This window comes from Sturnus vulgaris, chromosome 5 (genome assembly GCF_052056855.1).
Source record: "Sturnus vulgaris isolate bStuVul1 chromosome 5, bStuVul1.hap1, whole genome shotgun sequence".
NCBI classification, from domain to species: Eukaryota; Metazoa; Chordata; class Aves; order Passeriformes; family Sturnidae; genus Sturnus; species Sturnus vulgaris.
In genome coordinates this window covers 28,316,576-28,334,098 of record NC_142247.1, presented here as the reverse complement: position 1 = coordinate 28,334,098, position 17,523 = coordinate 28,316,576, and the positions used below count along the sequence as shown (strand labels likewise).

At 38.9% G+C, this 17,523-nt stretch overlaps 1 protein-coding gene across 5 annotated transcripts in view; it reads right to left on the bottom strand.

Annotated features, from left to right (window-relative positions):
• Positions 1 to 4,709: 4,709 nt before the first annotated feature.
• LOC106856903 (putative RNA-binding protein Luc7-like 2) overlaps positions 4,710 to 17,523 on the bottom strand; it is a 32,010-nt gene continuing 19,196 nt past the window's right edge. For 4 of the 5 annotated variants that reach the window (XM_088165219.1, XM_014882604.2, XM_088165218.1 and 1 more), the window contains 8 exons: positions 14,767 to 14,865; positions 13,805 to 13,915; positions 13,008 to 13,151; positions 11,816 to 11,992; positions 9,725 to 9,816; positions 8,841 to 8,870; positions 7,763 to 7,957; positions 4,710 to 5,752 (listed from right to left, as the gene is read on the bottom strand). In XM_088165219.1, the coding sequence (XP_088021345.1) occupies positions 5,560 to 5,752; positions 7,763 to 7,957; positions 8,841 to 8,870; positions 9,725 to 9,816; positions 11,816 to 11,992; positions 13,008 to 13,151; positions 13,805 to 13,915; positions 14,767 to 14,865 (1,041 nt within the window). In that variant the 3' untranslated portion in view covers positions 4,710 to 5,559. The remainder of the gene's footprint in view (positions 5,753 to 7,762; positions 7,958 to 8,840; positions 8,871 to 9,724; positions 9,817 to 11,815; positions 11,993 to 13,007; positions 13,152 to 13,804; positions 13,916 to 14,766; positions 14,866 to 17,523) is intronic. The other variant, XM_014882605.2, reaches the window with a different exon arrangement.

Below are 17,523 nucleotides of genomic sequence, written 5' to 3'. Positions count from 1 at the left end.
TTTGCTGCAAACCAGTTTGAGCTTAGGAAGATTTGAAGACAGCAATACGAAAATTACAGTGGTTCTAATGCAAAGTCCCCACCCACTTACCACCTTCTGGAGATAGAGACAGAGGCTCGAGCAGGGCTGAAGGTGCCTGAGGGCCAGTGCTATAGAAGTGCCTTCTTTGAGCCAGCACCTGAACAATTTCTAACACTTCTGCACTTAATACTTTACCACAGTCAGCATTTGTCCGATCATTTCAGCCTGAGAATTGGCTGTACAGCCAAGGCAGCTACTGCTGCTCTCAGGCCCTTTGTGACCTTGCTGGTGTTCAGCCCTGCTTTGTTGCTAGTTAATCCTGCCTTTCTGATGGTCTAGAACTCTGATGGTCTCCTAGAACTCTGCTTGCCTGCAGTGTTCTGGCAGCACTGAGCCTAGGGGAAGGGATTTGGAACTGCAGTTTCCCCAGCAACAGGAAGTGAAGAGCCAGGAAAGGTAAGACATGAGAGAACTTTCTAATTGCCCGCTGACTTCATTATATGCTCACAGAGGGGAAAGCAGGGATGGAGTGGAGAGCCAGGGCTAGAAGCAAACATTTCTTCCTCTTTCCTTGTACTTCCAGCTGCTGATACAACTCCTGCCCAGCAGTCTGCTGCTTCCCAGTTTTGCAAACTGCAGTGAAAGACAGATTTCAGGTCTTACTGAAAAGAATAAATAATTACATAAGTAGTAACAATGCAAAAATGTATTAAGCAAGTGGAAGAAAGTGAACAAAGCAAAAAACCAGAGCAAGAACTGTGGGGCACATATTGACAAAGAAAGCAAATTACAGCCTGATAAATACTCCAGGCTGGAGCTTTTCAGCTCTGTTCCCAGCCGATAAGCTGGTCCAGCTCAAGGCTAAGGAGAATTTCTCCCAGGGTGATAATTTCGTCAAAATAAAAAGGAATTAATAACAAAGATAGAACATCTGTTGTAGTGTGTGACCAGGCCCTGGGAATGGGGTGTCTTCTCTCTGAACCAATCACCTTTTCTCTACTCTTGGAATTGCGAGTCATGCTATAAAACCAAGTGTATTTCTGAATAAACTTGTCTCTTTTCTTCCTGTCATGAAAGATGACCATGTAGCTGTGTATCTTATTTCCTCTGCACTTAAAGGGTTAAAACCCCATTCCACGGCTACGAGAACTATCATGCAGGACTAAATGAAGAGTGCATTAACATTTTCATAAGCCCCTGCATCAGAAGAAACTAATCTCTACTGTCTGTGGAATAAAGGATGATGATACTGAGGAAGGTGGCATGTGAAATATGGGACAGAGAACAGTAAACTGGAGGTGTTACCAGGTGCTGCAGGCCCCTACACAACTCTCCACACTGCCATCATCTCCAAAGCATGGCTCAGTCTGCATTTATCCTTAGTTTAATGCTGACTGCAACCCCCAACTGCTGTGTCCCTATAACTAAATCCATTTACTTGGATGTACCCAACCATGCCTTTGGCTGCCTTGCACTGGCCCCAGGGGTCTGGTCTTGCTACCATTCTCTTCAGCTACATAGATAATCCCTACTCCAAGGCTATTTAACATTTGCTCAATCATCCCTTTGCACTGGCTTAGAGAGCTGGTTTACTTATTTTCTCCCATTGCCCCTGGGGACGGATGGTACAAGGCAGACCGGACAGGGGGAGGAGCTCCAAGGCTATCCCAGATTCAACAGCTGGTGGAAGGCAAGGGGACAGGAACAGCCTCCTGTGCCAGCTCCACTGGCAAGTTGTTAAGTAGGATAACAGGGTACAGTGGCACTAGGCCAAGCACCTCTGCTTGGAAATGTCATCATTGTACTGTGTGGTTCCTCCTGCTGCAGTGGGAAAAGCAACACTCAGGTTGGGCCAGACTGCCCAGGGACGTGGCTGAGTTGCCATCTACGTGGGTATTTAGAAGGCATGAAGCTGTGGCACTTGGAGATGTGGTTTAGTGGTGGGCTGGGCAGTACTGAGTTAACAGGTGGATTTGATGACCTTGAGGGGCTTTTTCAAGGTAACCAATTCTATGATTCCATGTTCAGGAGAGAATCTCATTTCTGGTCATATGCCATTCTCCAACTCCTTATCATTTTTTTTGTTTTGCACGCTCTTGACTAATGCAGACTGATTATGACAATGATGCCTGCAGGCTCACTGCAGTTCAAACATTTTAAATCAGTTAAGTAATTTACTTTTCCTGCTTGTTTTGTACATCTTCAGTTTGATAAAAGCTGCTATAGAGCTACAACTGCATCAGCAAAATTTCCAAGATCTCAAAAGCTGACGCTCAGCTACAGCATCCCTAGGTTCCCTCAAGAGCTCACTTTCATAATGTATTTAACCATGAAGACTAAGGTCAGTTCATACCACTCTTCAGCTGTACAGCAGGAAATTTACAGGTGATGAATACCTCAGTTTTGCACACCTGGAAATTGAGGTCATTGGGTTCTGATGGGTAGAAGATCCGTATTTAGGCACAACTCTCCTCTTCTGATAGATGCTCCAAATCTTTTGCATCCTAAGTGTGTTTCATCAGTCATCTTAATTTTTTCTTCCCAACTGCACAAGTAATTCAGATTATTTTATTAGGGAATCAGAAATGAGCCTTACCTTCTTGATTACCATTTATCGTGGTACTTCCTCTACATAAGGGAAGGCCCAAATCCAACCCCTTTTTTGTAATTAAATTTAAAAGCTATTTGTAAAATGAATGACATATTACCCAGAATTTGCTAGTGTGGAGTCTAGGCACTATTTTGTCACAGTATGCAAATCTCACCCACCTTCCCTTCTCCGTTTTTACAATACAAAATTTCTAGTTGCTGGCTGCAGGGGGAGACAAGTCCTCAGTATTTCTGGAATATCATTATTCCAAAAAGGAATTCCAAAGGAATCACTGGCACTTGTGCTATGTAAGATATATCTAGAAATTACGTTTTGTCACACCACTAGAATTCCATTAACAACTATGTGACAATAGATGTTACCAAGTACTTACACTCTGGCTGTACCAGATGGACAAACACTGGTAACTTCCTTTCTTACAAGCACTTGGGCCATCCAGGAAATCAAGAAACAGTCCCAGGAAAAAAACTTACGCTCAGAATTCAAATGGATAAATAAATTTTTAAGAAAGGGTTAAGTAGTTAGACATCATCACTTTGGGAGCTGAAAGCGAGGTGAATTCAAAGCAGAACGTGCAATGCTAGATCCAAGTCCTTGCAGAGGTGTAAAGGTGCTGTTCTAGCTTTCACTGCCAACCAGTACACTGTTAAATTATCTTCTGTGTTATAATCATCACCCATGTGCTCTGACCATACAGAAGACGCTACAGAAACAACACTGAGGACAAATGCATAGTGAATGGTACTACACAACGATATTAGCAGGCCTTCACATGCACTTGCACTAGGGAGGGACAGAGGCTGCAGAACCTGCTGGAAATGCCAGTAAATCATTACAAACACTGCTCTTAAGCATCACTATTAGGCAACTCAATGGTGTGATCACAAGGAGAAAAATTTACCACTATGTAAATTCTTCTGTGTGGGAGTAGGGCATATTTGAGCAGTTTAAATACCCCAAAGCACTTTCAATCCAAAAAAAATGGACAGCAACCCCTTTATGTTTTGTCAGCAAAATGGACTCGGATCAAGGGCACCCTCAGCAAGCTGGTGCAGTCAACACTGGAGGAAAGGGATACCATCCACAGAGACCACAACAAGCTTGAGGGGTGGGTCTGTGCAAAGCTCACGAAGTTCAACAAGGCCAAGTGCAAGGTACTGCACCTGCTTCAGGGCAATCCCAAGCACAAATCCAGGCTAGAGGATGAACAGATGGAGAGCAGCCCTGCTGAGAAGGACTTGGAGTGAATGAGAGGCTGGATATGACCCAGCAATGTGCACTCACAGCTCAGAAAGCCAAAGGTGTCCTGGGCTGCACCCAAAGCAGTGTGGGCAGCAGGGTGAGAGAAGGGATTCCACCCCTCTGCTTTGCTCTGGTGGGACCCCACCAACCCCACCTAAGAGTGCTGCTTCCACCTCTGGGAGCCTCAGCACAGGAAGGACGTGGATCTATTGGAGTAGGCCCACAGGAGGCCACAAAGATGATCACAGGGATCGAGCACCTTTCCTGTGAGGAAAAGCTGACAGAGCTCAGGTTGGTCTGCTTGAAGAAAGGCTCTGGAGAGATCTTATACCATGTTCTAGTACCTAAAGGGTGCCTACGACTGGGGAAGGACTTTTTACAAGGGCATGTAGTGACAGGAAAAGGGGGAATGGCTTTAAACTGAAAGAGGGTAGATTTGGATTGTGTATTGGGAATCAATTCTTTGCAGTGAGGGTGGTGAGGGGCTGCCCACGGAAGTTGTGGATGCCTCATCCTTGGAACTGTTCAAAGCCAGGCTGGATGGGGCTCTGAGCAACCTGGTCTAGAGAAAGGTGTCCCTGACCACAGTAAGGGGGTTGGAATTGGATGATCTTTAAGGTCCCTTCCAACCCAAACTGTTCTGTGATTCTGACTTCACATGTTTCTGCTTTTGACGATTTTAGAACAATCAGGATTATAAGCAGAATGACTGCTTCTCCTAGCACACGTCTATATGTTAAAAACTCTAATAATCGGGTATTTTTAAAAAGACTGAACTGTTAGTTAATGACCTTAAGAGACCAGTATATCCCTGTTAAGTTATTGGACAATATGGTTTCTTTTTAATTTTTTTATTTCTTTTGTTCTTAATTTTTGTTTGTTGTTGCTGGTTTTTTTTTTGTTTGTTTGTTTTAATACAATTAAAGATGAACTCCACAAGAAAAAGCAGAAAGAGTCCTTATGGAAAAAAACAAATATATTGAACACATACCAATCAAATGGTACAGATATGGGACTGGCTTTGATTTCAAAATTTAAGTAGAAATAAAAAAGATGTAATGCAACAGCTGTTCAATTTCCAAGTCTAAATAGGCACTGTAAAAAGACATTTCCGCTTTCTCCAGCACACGTTCCTGTCTAAATGCTCCCACTGTAATCAACTCCTAGGATCCCAAACAGAAATAAAACCCAACACTGGGAACATAATCTTAGAGTAAAAGTTAATATCCATCCACCCCCCCCTTACAAAAAAGCAAACAAAATAAAAATTCCCCGAAATACAACCTTTCAATGCTGCTGTTTTGACCGGAGCAGAATTGGAGAATTTATAAAGGTTCAAAAGCACCCAAGGCAAGTAGTACAATATAATTTGTTCACTAACTTATATTGGAAAGGAGATTAAAAACATTGAGATCTGCATCTTGGTACATAAAACTGTTGTCCTGAATAAAGAGAATTATTTCAGAAAAGTTTTACAACTTGGTGGAAGTCCAGGACCCAGCTTTAGGCATCATTAATTCATGGGGTTTAATTCTGACTTTGTTATAACCACTTTCATATACTGTACATCTACCCTAGTTGGATCAGTGTTGGAACTGCTCACTGGTGTCCCTTTGAACAACTGTAAACTAAACCAAAGTATGCAACTCCATAGGAAGCTAGAGATCAGGTGAATATACAGCCAGTTATATCTCCCCTGCTTCACGCTCCTCTGAGCTCCTCGGCTCTTCCGACCGGCCGTTCGCGCTTTCGTACGAACGTTTCTTGTCTTTGAAATCCCGCGGCGACCTCTCCCTCGAGCTCCTGTCTTTATCGCGGGATGTTCTATCGCGATCTCTTGAACGCTCTTTGTCTCTGGAAGATCTTTCTTTAGAGGATCTGAAAAGTGCAGTGCATTTGAGAATTCAAGTTAGACATTAATTGGTAGCTATCAAACAGCACTTAGGTTTTATATTTTTCTTCTTCTTCCAACCCAGCTTTAGATTTATATAAACAGAAGTGTGTGAGAAGACATCAAATCATTCTGCCTTTCTCCCTTTCTCCCCTTCCTACTTCCCACTTCAAAAGACAAATACTTTGAGGTAGGATTTAATCTACATTTATTACAGAGCCCAGACTACGTGCAATGTGCTTCACTACATCTCTCACTTTCAGCCTCCACCTCCAAGTTCGCATTAACTGGAGTTGAGTGGAAATTTCTTATCTGCAGCCTCTAGACTAGACACTGCTCTTAAACTTTCTCAGACTATAAATTACAGACTCAAAAAACACATTTAAAACCAGGAGTTTGCTTAAAAGTAGGGCTTGCATAATTCTCAAAGGGAGGCTTTATATGAAAAATACAAACCAAATCTGGAATCTGTTCTACAACCATATTTTGTTATAAGAATTAACCCTTGTGTGACTTTGAAAGGTTGGGGTAGTGTTCTTTTTAGATATTTTACTCTGATAAATAGGCATTTTCAAAACCTGTATAATGAAGACAGAAAAGACCTGTTTTGTTAAACAAACTATTTCGTTTTAAACTAAATTAGCTACCTGTATGGGAGAAAAGCGGATCAGACATCCTCCTCTACATTCCCTTACAGATGCACTTAAGTCTGTTTTTATAAAATATTCCATCTGTATTTTACCATGTACTGCAATCACAAAATGTTCTAATTCAGACCTCCACAGAAAAATAACAGCTAGCCAATCATTTCCTAGTAGAAAAATTTGGTACTCTGGACAGTGAGACTATGCTTTCTTCACTTAGAGAAAGTTACTGTCACTTCACCTCGGAACTTCAAAACTAAGGTCTGCAAAATGCTCCTCTACTAATTTCATTTTGGAAGCTTACAAAGTGACCTTTCACATTAGCTGCTCATCTGAAAAGATTACTTTCCCTACAATGTAGTGTTTTGCAAGACTTAGTACTTGCAAAATACACTTAGATCCACAGGCATTACCCTATTCCACAAACATGTCACAGAACAAGAGAAGCTACATGCCAAAAAAGAGCTTCATCCTGGAGTTAGTACAACTGTTTATCAAGTATCTTATACCCAAGTCCCCTGCAGAAGTAACAAAGATTTAACTCCTGAAATAATTTGAACTATAAGCCCTGCATGTGTGGCCACTTCAAAACCTGACCTTTTATCTTCTTGCAGGTCAACAGTCTCAAGGTTTTAAGACTAGGTACCCTTTCACTGTACTGCTCTTGAAGCATGCCACAGTGGGTAACCTATACAAGAAAGGAATCCTGTTTATGAGCAGATCTCCCTACCAAATGCCTCGTTGTGCAATCCCAACTCTTTTAAGTTATCGTCACCTCATTCATGTAAAAAAAATCAGCCAGTCCTCAGGAGCAGACAGCAACTGAATCCTTCAAAGCAACAGTCCCAGCCTGTTCCTGCAGTAAACCATCCATGAGAGGTCCTTGCAAAATACAATCTTTTGATGCAGTGCAAAATGTTTACTTTCAGGCATACCTAAACTTACTTTTATCTGGTGCAGTTCACAACGGATGGGCTCTGGTGTTGGGAGCAAGAGCCCAAGGGAAAAACTAAAGGTACTGACAGTAAGATGACTGCTGATATCCCTGAGTTCAAATGAAAATCAACTGTTGCACTTTCAATGCTGCACGAAACTGGTATTATCAACTTGACACCAATACGCTGTAGTACTCATCCAAAACAGAAATAATATATAGCCCGGTTATTGTTATATAAAGAAAATAGAGAATAAATCACTCTAGTCTGTCAAATCACAAATATGCTGAAGGTGTAACTGAAATCTGAAACACTCAAAATGTGTTGAAATTACTAAGTGGTAAGCACGAATTTAATTTAGTGTGAAAATTCTCACTGTGTGTTAGGAAAAGCCATTCAATTCTAGGGCAACATTCACCTCTTTTTGGAGCTGCGTTCTCGGCTCCTCTCCCTGGAGCTGTGCCTGCTTCTATGATGGCTGCGGCTCCGGCTGCGGCTGGTGGAGCGGGACCTGTGGCGGTGGCGCTTCTCACGGGATTTGGATCGAGTCCTTCTCTTCCGTTCCCGCGAGGCTGAGCGAGAGCGGTGTCTGCGGCGGTCTCGGGACCTAGATCTAGGAACAGACAGGGCTTACACCACACACTGCTCTCCCAGCCACTCTCACCACTCTACTGTGAGCATTATGCACTCTAAGTGTAAGCACATCTGTATAGAGAATGGTCTGCAGCGTTTAGAGCCATTGCAGTGTCTGAGTCACAGGCAAACAGACAGGGGAAAGCAACATTAGAAAGGCTACAAACTCCTTTTTGACTAATGCAGACAATTTTATAGTTAATTCATGACTGTATGGCTACAGCACAGCCAATTCAGGCTCCTGAAAGCAAATAAAAATATGAAAAAAGTCTACTTCCCTACATTTAAAACTACTGTCTTTATCAGGCAAAGAACAACTTCGTGATGCAGTGACTGGGATCATCTGTCAGAATGATGTTCTTTAAAAACTGGACTATATTGCTCCCCATAGCTACAACAACAAAACTAATCTGGAAGGTTCTAGACACTATACAATTTTGGTATTTTCTTTTTTTTCTTTTTCCACTCACTGATGACCTTCAACTGTGTAGATTTGAAAGAGCACTCATGCTATTTATGGGTGATCTGATGAGTTAACCTGGTGCTTAGGGATTTTGAAAACATGGGCTATCACCAAAAGGTATTAGCCAGAAGCTTTTGAAAAGAAAAAGCAATTCTCTGTGTTTTAAGTGTTACTTGGGACATGAAGCTGCATTGTAATAGCCACAAAATAGATGTAGATGTACAAACCAGTAGCATGGTGATAAATAGTGTACAAACACACAGAGAGATGACTATGTAACAGAAAGCTTTGTTTGTAAAGATGGACATCTTAAACTAACAGTGCTAGACAGACTTAAAATGTTCCAGCTTGTGAAAGGCTAACTTCACCGCTGGTATTCCTTGTCTGCAGATTTATATACCTTTTGGCATGCTTGCTGTGGGATCTGGACCTGAAATAAATGGAAAATAGTAATTTTTCTTAAGAGAATCTCACTATCAAATAAAGTTCAATTTAGTAATAATAAACCAAACTAGTTGACCTGTTATTGTACTTATTATTTCAGTAGCAAGTATTTAAAGGCCTTTTATTTGATGTCAACATCTTTGTAACATGTTTATCCCTCTTTTGTGTTGGCTGGTTTTTTTAAATTTATTTTTGAGACTACTCTACTAGAAGCCCAGAAGATTATCTAACCAGTTTTTTAACTTGCATCCCTCCCATAGAAAAAGCTTACAGTTGAAGGCAGTACTCCCTTATTTCCTGACAGGCAAATAGTACCAAACTGCAACAGATTTTAGAAATTCACAGTTAACCTCTGAAACTTAACACATCGAGAGAACTGAAGCTCAGGTTCCATTCCACTCTAGCCCCACCAGGCCTGGAAGCTACTATCTCACAGAAGAACAGGGAACTGCTTTCCTTAATCATATATTGAACTATTTCCAATAAGGAGAATTTCTAATACCTCTGAAGAAAATTGCTAAGAGATGTAAGGAGCGCATATGTGTGTAAGCTCACATGTCAGATCTCAAAACAAGGTACACACCTGAAAATTATCTCACTTAAAGGCCCTTTGTTCAAATATGTAGAGAAAATACTATCAGTAGTTTTTAAAAAGACTTTTGATGAGAACAATTCCATGTTTTAAAATTTAGAATAAAATTCCATCTCAATCCTTCTAAGTTTCCAAGGAACGCAAACTATTGTAATTCTGCAAATTTAGAAATGTGTATAATTTTATTAGAGTTTTTTTAAGAAACATAAATAGGTCATACTGTACATGCAATTAAAACAGATCCCTACCTCCGTAGTTTCTCCCTTTCTTCTCTTTCCCTCTCCTCTCTACGTTTCAGACGTTCCTGATTTCGTTTCTCCTGTTTATCAGCCACAATCCTCTGAAAGCAAAAGAATATATTAAGTTATATTAAAAAATTTCTCACATGAAGGTTCTATAAAGTAATCTAGACAGTCAATATTCAGTTCTTTCCCTCAGGCATATCCCCTTTCCCTTGTGTATATTATTCCCACTCTCTTCCTCAGTATATATATATATATATATACATATTTTGTTTTCTTGAAGAAACAGAAGTTATTGCAGAAGAGCTGCATGTGAGTGTTACACGAAGACCTGAAATATGCAGAGTTAAATATTAAGGTTTTAATAAGGGGGAATTCATAACAGTAAGTCATGCCTTTAATGTGAGAGTTTCCATGCCAATCCTATCATATTTTGGACACTGGGGAAAGGCAGAAAGGAATCAGAACCAGGAGAGTTAATTGTTTTCTTAAAGGACTTGGTTGGGCCAACACCTAAGTTTTGAGGCTACTTGTTTCTGTACTATGACTGTGGGACAAAGTTAGAGCAGATGCTTCAGCTGGTCGCCCCCAGGGTGAACTCACTACTACTGGGGACAAGGCACGCTCAGTAGAGGGCCCTCAGATGTGGAACTCACAACTGGAGATCTGGCCAAACCCAAGTCTTGCCACCTTCTGGACATGATGCAAGAAATTCAACTCTTTGTAAAGACCTTCTTCTGAGAGGTGGAATTGCCCCAGCAGCATCTTGATTAGATCTCTGAGGAGAGCTCTGAGGAAGGAGGGGATAGTTATTGTTTTCTTTCTTTACTAGCAAAGCACTTTGAAAGATTAATTTATTGATGCTTTGGGAATGTGAAATAGTTATCCATGCATATTTTGTTCCAAATGGTGTAAATAATTAGTTATTTCAACCCTTTATGTCAAATTATATCTGTATTTCCTTGTACAATATCAGCAATTTAACTACAAGCAAGGTTTCTTGTTCAAGTGGCTCTTGGCATAATTTCATGGAGGGATGAAAGGAAGCACACATGACTTGTTCTAAGCATCTAAGATTTAAGTTACACCAGCCTCAATTGCCAACATCATCAACAGGAAGAGTGGGGCTCTCCAAAGGGTAAGTCACAGTATCCATGCAAGACAGCTGGAATATTATGGACCATAAACCAAGTCAATTTATTCCAATCCAGTAGCAGCAATTTCTGCTCTTAGGACTTCAACCAATTTAGCTACTATCTTTAGTGATTTCTACAATTAAAATGCTTGATTGAGCTGTGAACTCCATAATTTGTATGTTAAGGTCATAAATGGTATCAGTGTTCAAATCCATCCTCTTCAAAACTAGAAGTCCAGAAGATCATTCCATATGATTTCTGGTCAAGACAGGTTATAATATTCCAACTGCATCTCAAATGTTCAAGCTATAGAGAACATGCAACCTCTCCATAACAATTATTTCTGACTTCAAGATGTACATAATTTGGTATTCCCACTTTGAATAGATACAGCCATGAATTGTTGGATTCTATTCAAAGTCATTTCCTAATCTTTGTCCAAGTAAAATAAACAAATTGAGTTTTAGTCATTCACTATACAGCAGGTTGTCTGAGTTCCAAGCATTTCTTTGCATTTTTTGGAAAACTTTTCCAAGTGTTATCATCCTCCTTACTACATGCTCTTGTATTTTCAAGAGTCTCCTTATTTCTTTTAGTCAATCATCTGGCTAAAAGCAAAGTTCATTTGGCTATCTTCTACGACTACTTCGTATGTTTCAACATTGCTGTTGCTCATTTGAAATACAGTTCTCCATTTTACAAGGAGATTCAAGTTCTTTGTTCCCAAGATACATTACTTCGAATGTGTGTTTTAATCTACCTCAGTGCAAAAGAGGTCATCTTACAAATCTATCCAGGTAATTGATGCTAAATTAGAATGTTTAGTGTTTTTAGGCTAATGAAATCCAAAAGTTTAAAGTGATATGAAAAAAATTCACACACAGAGAAAGAAAAATTCCATTAATGTTGCCTAGCAAATAATTAAGTAGAAGCACACACAAAAAATGTACGAATGATTTACCCTGAGCTCCTCAAGCTTCTCTCTTATTTCAATAAATCCCAAATGCAGTTTTCCTCCAAAGTGATCAGCAAGTCGTCGGTCATTGTCATGAAGACCAAGATAAGCTGAGCACACTTCACAAACCCGTAGCTTCTGCTGCTGAAAGCTAGAGGCAGGCATAGAATTCCTGTATACTTCCTAGAAAAAAAAAACCATTTGCTGTTACTTCAAAATGCACATAAACACAAGGATGACATTCTACCAAAGATACACTACAAATAACCAAATTCAATGTACAACAGAACACCCGTTAGTTAATTCACACTATTCATACATCAACTGTTTCACTAAGATCAAGGCATGTTTCCTTATTTTGCAAACTGAATATATTTAAAAACAGGACATCAGCAATTGGTTTTGTAAGCTAAAAATAAAAAGTTGGGTAATTACTACCTTAAGATTATATTACATAGAAGGATGAGCAACTTTTTCATTTACAACAATGAATACACATTAACACTACAATTACAATATTGATGTATTATGAAAATATGACACCTTTTAATTCTGAACCACATTTAAACCAGTATTAGTTTCCTGAGAAATCTATCTGCATTTTACACATTATCTGAGCAAAATATACCTGAAGACATTCAGATGACAGACCAGCAAGACTGCCAGCAATCCTTCTGGGTACTATTGAAACAACTGCAGATACTGATTTCTAGAGATTTCAGTATCTTTGTGTAATAAAATACGGAAAAGCTCTTGGTGAGTTGTCACCTGAACATTACAAGGATCATTTTGACTTTCCTGATACACAAGACATGAACTTTCTTTTAGTGAAGACAATGGATCACTTCACTGAAGCTTTTTAGCACGAGGTTACAACAGGGCTGCCACAGAAAGAGCTGTGAGACCCAACCAGCTAAGTCAGTGCAACCATCACAGCCACAAAAGTAGTGTCCACAGATACAACTGACCAATAGCCAAACTAAGATAAATGCATCATTTGTGGAAGTATAATTTTAATGGCATAGGAGTATATTGAAGGGTAGAACCTTTAACTGTACAGGATGCCACAAAGCAATTTCTTTAGTTTTACATGTACCAATTAACTAAGGAATTGACAAAAGATGTCTTGCATTACACAGAGCAATTTAATATTTGACCCTGCCCTCTCCATCCCCCAAGCCTTACACAATCAACTTACTTCTGCTTCTCTCTTCTTTACCCGAGCCTTCTCCACTTCATCCATTACTTTTTGAGATTCTTCCACATTCCCATCAGCTCCGAGCTGTTCTACTTTGGCCAACAGTTTCCCAATTTCTTCATTCAATTCATGAACTCTTTCAGCCTTGAAAGACAAGAAAAGGCTTAACACAGAAAATACGTTTAATTATGGAGAACAATCTGAACTGCTACTGAGTTATGATATGCAAAATTAGGATAGAATTAAAACAAACACACAGAGAGAAATTCTCCAGTTAAAAGTGAAACAGAAAATGTCTCTCTGCAAAAAACACAGAAAAAGGCTGAGTTGCAAGTCTATGTAAAATTCCAGAAGACAATTTTGTTCAGAAAACTTCACTATACCACTGTCTATACCAGTCTTGAAAATTACTATTTGTACAACCATTCCTCCTAGCATTTGCATATATGTGCAGAAAAATTATAGGGTTGTTTTTAATTCAAAAAAGACCTAGAGAAAAGAACATCGATTTTGTTTACTTTATAGATGAAGTTTGGATCAAAAAGTGTAAGAAGTACTAACATTTCTATAGCATGGATTCAGAGTCAAGATACCTGAGGTCAAAAATATCAGAGGTCTCTTCCCTCTGTTCTCTTCTGTGCCTTAAAGGCAGATTTATGAAGGATAGAGAAAATGTATTACTTTTTCCCCCTCTTCAGTATGAATTCTCAGATGTTATATATTTTCAAAACTTGAAACTGGCTCGTTAGAAAAATCAGTCTCCAAAAAGACAGCAGTAACTTGTCTGACATGCTTACTTTAGCTGCAACTTCAGCACTGATCTCTTCTTGAGTTTCTGCTAGTCTTTTCTTGGCCACTTCTGTTCGCCGGTCGCAGTCTGCAATAAATGACTGCAGGTGGTCCATTGCCTAAAACATCAGTAAGAACAAGGATCAATGCTGTCAACAAGATATTTCATCAGCTCTAAGGCTTAATTTTCACAAGATTTTCTTAGTGATTAATGAAACAATATTCTACCTGTTTATGCTGACTAATCACACATATTCATACAAATGGTTTAAGAACTTGTAATCTACACATTGTCATAGTTTCTAAGTATTTGCAGAAATCTGGAAGTGAATCTGTCTTAAGCCATCTCAAAGAAGAAGTAGCAGTATTTCTAGTGGCATTACAATTCTTGGAAGGCTATTCAGGATCACTTCGTCCAGCCATTACCTGCAATACTGAAACTTTTTTCACTAGGGTTTAAGTAGGTATATTAACCATCCCCAATGGTTAAAAAATTAACCATTTTAAAATAACAATTAAAAACCCCAAACCCTTTTGTCCTGGCAAAGACTAACTTCCTAGTTGGGAGTTCAAAAACGACAGTGTATGGAGACAAAGTATATGATTTGTTATCTCCAATATGAAATTACTTTCTTTGTTAAGTGTAGAATTTAAAACTATCTTCGAAGCATACATAGCTTTAACATTTGCTTGCTATTTGACAACACTAAGATAGCACTCAGTTTTATCATACTCTAAGAGGATGTTAACAGTTCTACCTAGAGATGACTACCAACACAAATTAGCATATAATCATGAAGAGGCAAATATCTTTCATGTAACTGTGCCAAGAGTTTCTCTGTCTCTTTATAAAATTGCTTTCCGAAAGTTTTCCTTCAGTCTGTAACAAAACTCAACATCTGTGGCTCAATTTATTCACCTAAGCACACAAACTAATGTTTTCTCTCCACCATTAAGACAAAATACATACATCAAGCTCGAAGAAGAAATCTTGATCTTTGGATGCTATTTCATAGTCTGCCCTTAATGCCAGGTCATGCACTTTCAGGCATTCTCCAAGGTCCATTCTCTGAAAAGACAAAGGCAATGTGGTTTAACTTTTGAAAAGTCTTACAAGGAATAAGGTTAGCATGATTTTCTTTAACAGTCAAATATTCTGAAGCAAGTCATCTCCTCTGTGGTAACGAGAGTTTAACAAAACTATAAGATGATGCCAGGTCTTCGACAGACATGCATGAATCAGGAAATAATAACAGCAGAGAACAGCTTATCTTATAATAATGGCTGTTTGCATAACAAAGCATCATTAATGTCCTGCAAAAATGCTATTTTACTGGAAGTTCAAAAAAGTGACTGAAGTCACAAAAACAAAGGGCAATTAAATGGCCAAATTCTGGACCTGAACCCGTCTGCACACTCCATGATAATGTGTTCCAGTTATATTCATCACCCGAAAGAGCTACAACCACAGCACCACTCTAAGTGCTGCTTAAAAAACATTCTTGAAGCATTTCAAGTGAGACAATCAAAAATCAAATCCATGCAAGACATTTTGCAAATGAGGGAAAATGAGCTGAATGTTGGACTATGTTCAAGAACCAGGGAAGAAAATGTACAGATATTTCACTTGTAATCTAAAACTGCTCTAGAAGGGGCAGGAAGGAAGCATGAATGTAAAAATTAAGTAGGCTGCATCACTTATCTTGCATACAATGTCACTGAGGAGAGTACCCAGAATCTTACTAGGTAAGAACTACTGTTTTCAAATTGAATTTTGAATAGGAAACAGCACAAGAAATTCTAATTCAGTCTGTTCACAGCAAGTCTGGTGACCAAGCCAGAGCAATGTGCATTTGACAAAAAACAAATCAAAAAAACTCCACCCACAAACAATCACCAAAAACCCGCGAACCAAAAACCTAAACCACCACCCCCAACCAATTTGTAATGGAAACAAAACTGAGTGAACCCAAAGCAGCCTCTCTGCAACAGCACAGACTGATGTATAATGATTGGAAGTGATTGTTATTTAGAGCACTTAAAACCAGCACAGTTTCAGTTAAGTCTGCTCTTGGCACTGCTAACTTACTATTAAGAAGAATTAATCCTATCTTGACATTGAAAGGACATGATGAAAATTGAACTCTGATGGAAAGAGTTGTTACTGTTGTAGTTAAATAAGAATTTTAAACCCAAATCTAAAATAATTAGTAACTTGCACTGTGAGTTTTGTAAGTAGAAGATGAATGTTAATGCAGAATGTGCTGCAAGCCAAATGAGTGAGGGTGTTGTTGGGTTTTTGTTTGCTTGTTTTTAATAAATAAAATACTTGGATTTTAGTAAACAAACCAAGCCTCATAAGTATAGTAAAATAAACAAAGTCCAATTATTTTAGTCTTCTCAAATTTTTACTCAAGACTTCCAGTGAAACCATTAAAGCAATTTTTATGGAAGCTTTTGGTTTATTTAATACAGAAGTTTCAGATAGAGAAAAAGACTCATATCTGTAAAATACAGAATTTTGAATTTGCAAAGGTTTTTCATAAACTGGAATTATTTAAACCCCCTTTAGCCACCATAAATGTGTTTTCTGGAAAACACTTGGTTGCAATAGGGAACATCTGACTGCAATGATAAAGGATAAGATTAGCTTTTCCCTTTTGCAACTACACAGGACTTCAGCAATTTTGTTAACTGATGCAAATCCACAAAGACCTTGAAGCTGAGCAATATATTATAGATGTCTCTTTCCAAGTCATGCTGACATTATTTAAACGGAAGCATTTTTTCCAAAAAGTACTTAAATACTAGGAGAGCAATGTGAAAGAACTTTTAAAAATTATCTGAAAATTAGACATTTGAAAATTATCTTAAAATTGTGAAAATATTGACTTCATGCTGATTAATCTCTTGTACTGAATAAAGTCTTTAAGTGAAACTCAAGGTCGATTCTGTTTGAAGTGAGGCTCTTAAGTTATAAATGCATAGATAAGGTAGTGACACTTCAATAGGTCTGAATACAATGACAAAAAACCTGAAACACATCCATCACAGCACAAAATCCTCCGATATTTTAAGATGCAATTGCATACATATTTTATTTCATGCATTTATTCAATTCCATCACACACTAAAAACACCCAGAATTCAAGTAACACTACCATGACATGCTGTTTCACTTTACGTGTGTTTTATGCTTCTTCCTCTCTATTTGGATTGGATTTAACTTCCACAAAACAGTACATTTTCTGATTTCTTTGCTTCTTTCTGGGAATTGTAAATCCAAAGCCCAGAAGGACAGTAATTAGTCTGAGCCAGCACTACTACTGAGAAACATTCTGTCCTCCCCTTATCCCTGTGCTGTCCCACTCCATGCCAGCTCATCTGCCTGTGCTGTTGAACACAATCTGGGTAGTGACTGGGTAAAAAAATATCTTAGCAAACCAAACACAGAGGCAAACTTTTCACCAGTGTATCTATCTTTGTCCAATTTGTTGGGCAGCCATACAAACAATGTGATGACAATATGTAGGGGACAACAGAGTGGACTTAGGAAGCTGGGATCTCTTACAGTACCAAGATGGCAAATTCGAAAGCTGTTGAAAGCCTTCAGTAATGTTAGCAGGAATTCTGGGAGACAAGGAGTCTGTTATAGAGGATCCCTGTTTGTTAGATACCTCAATCACAACAGAAGAAATTTTGGCTCCCCTTTCCCCCGCTGACCCGA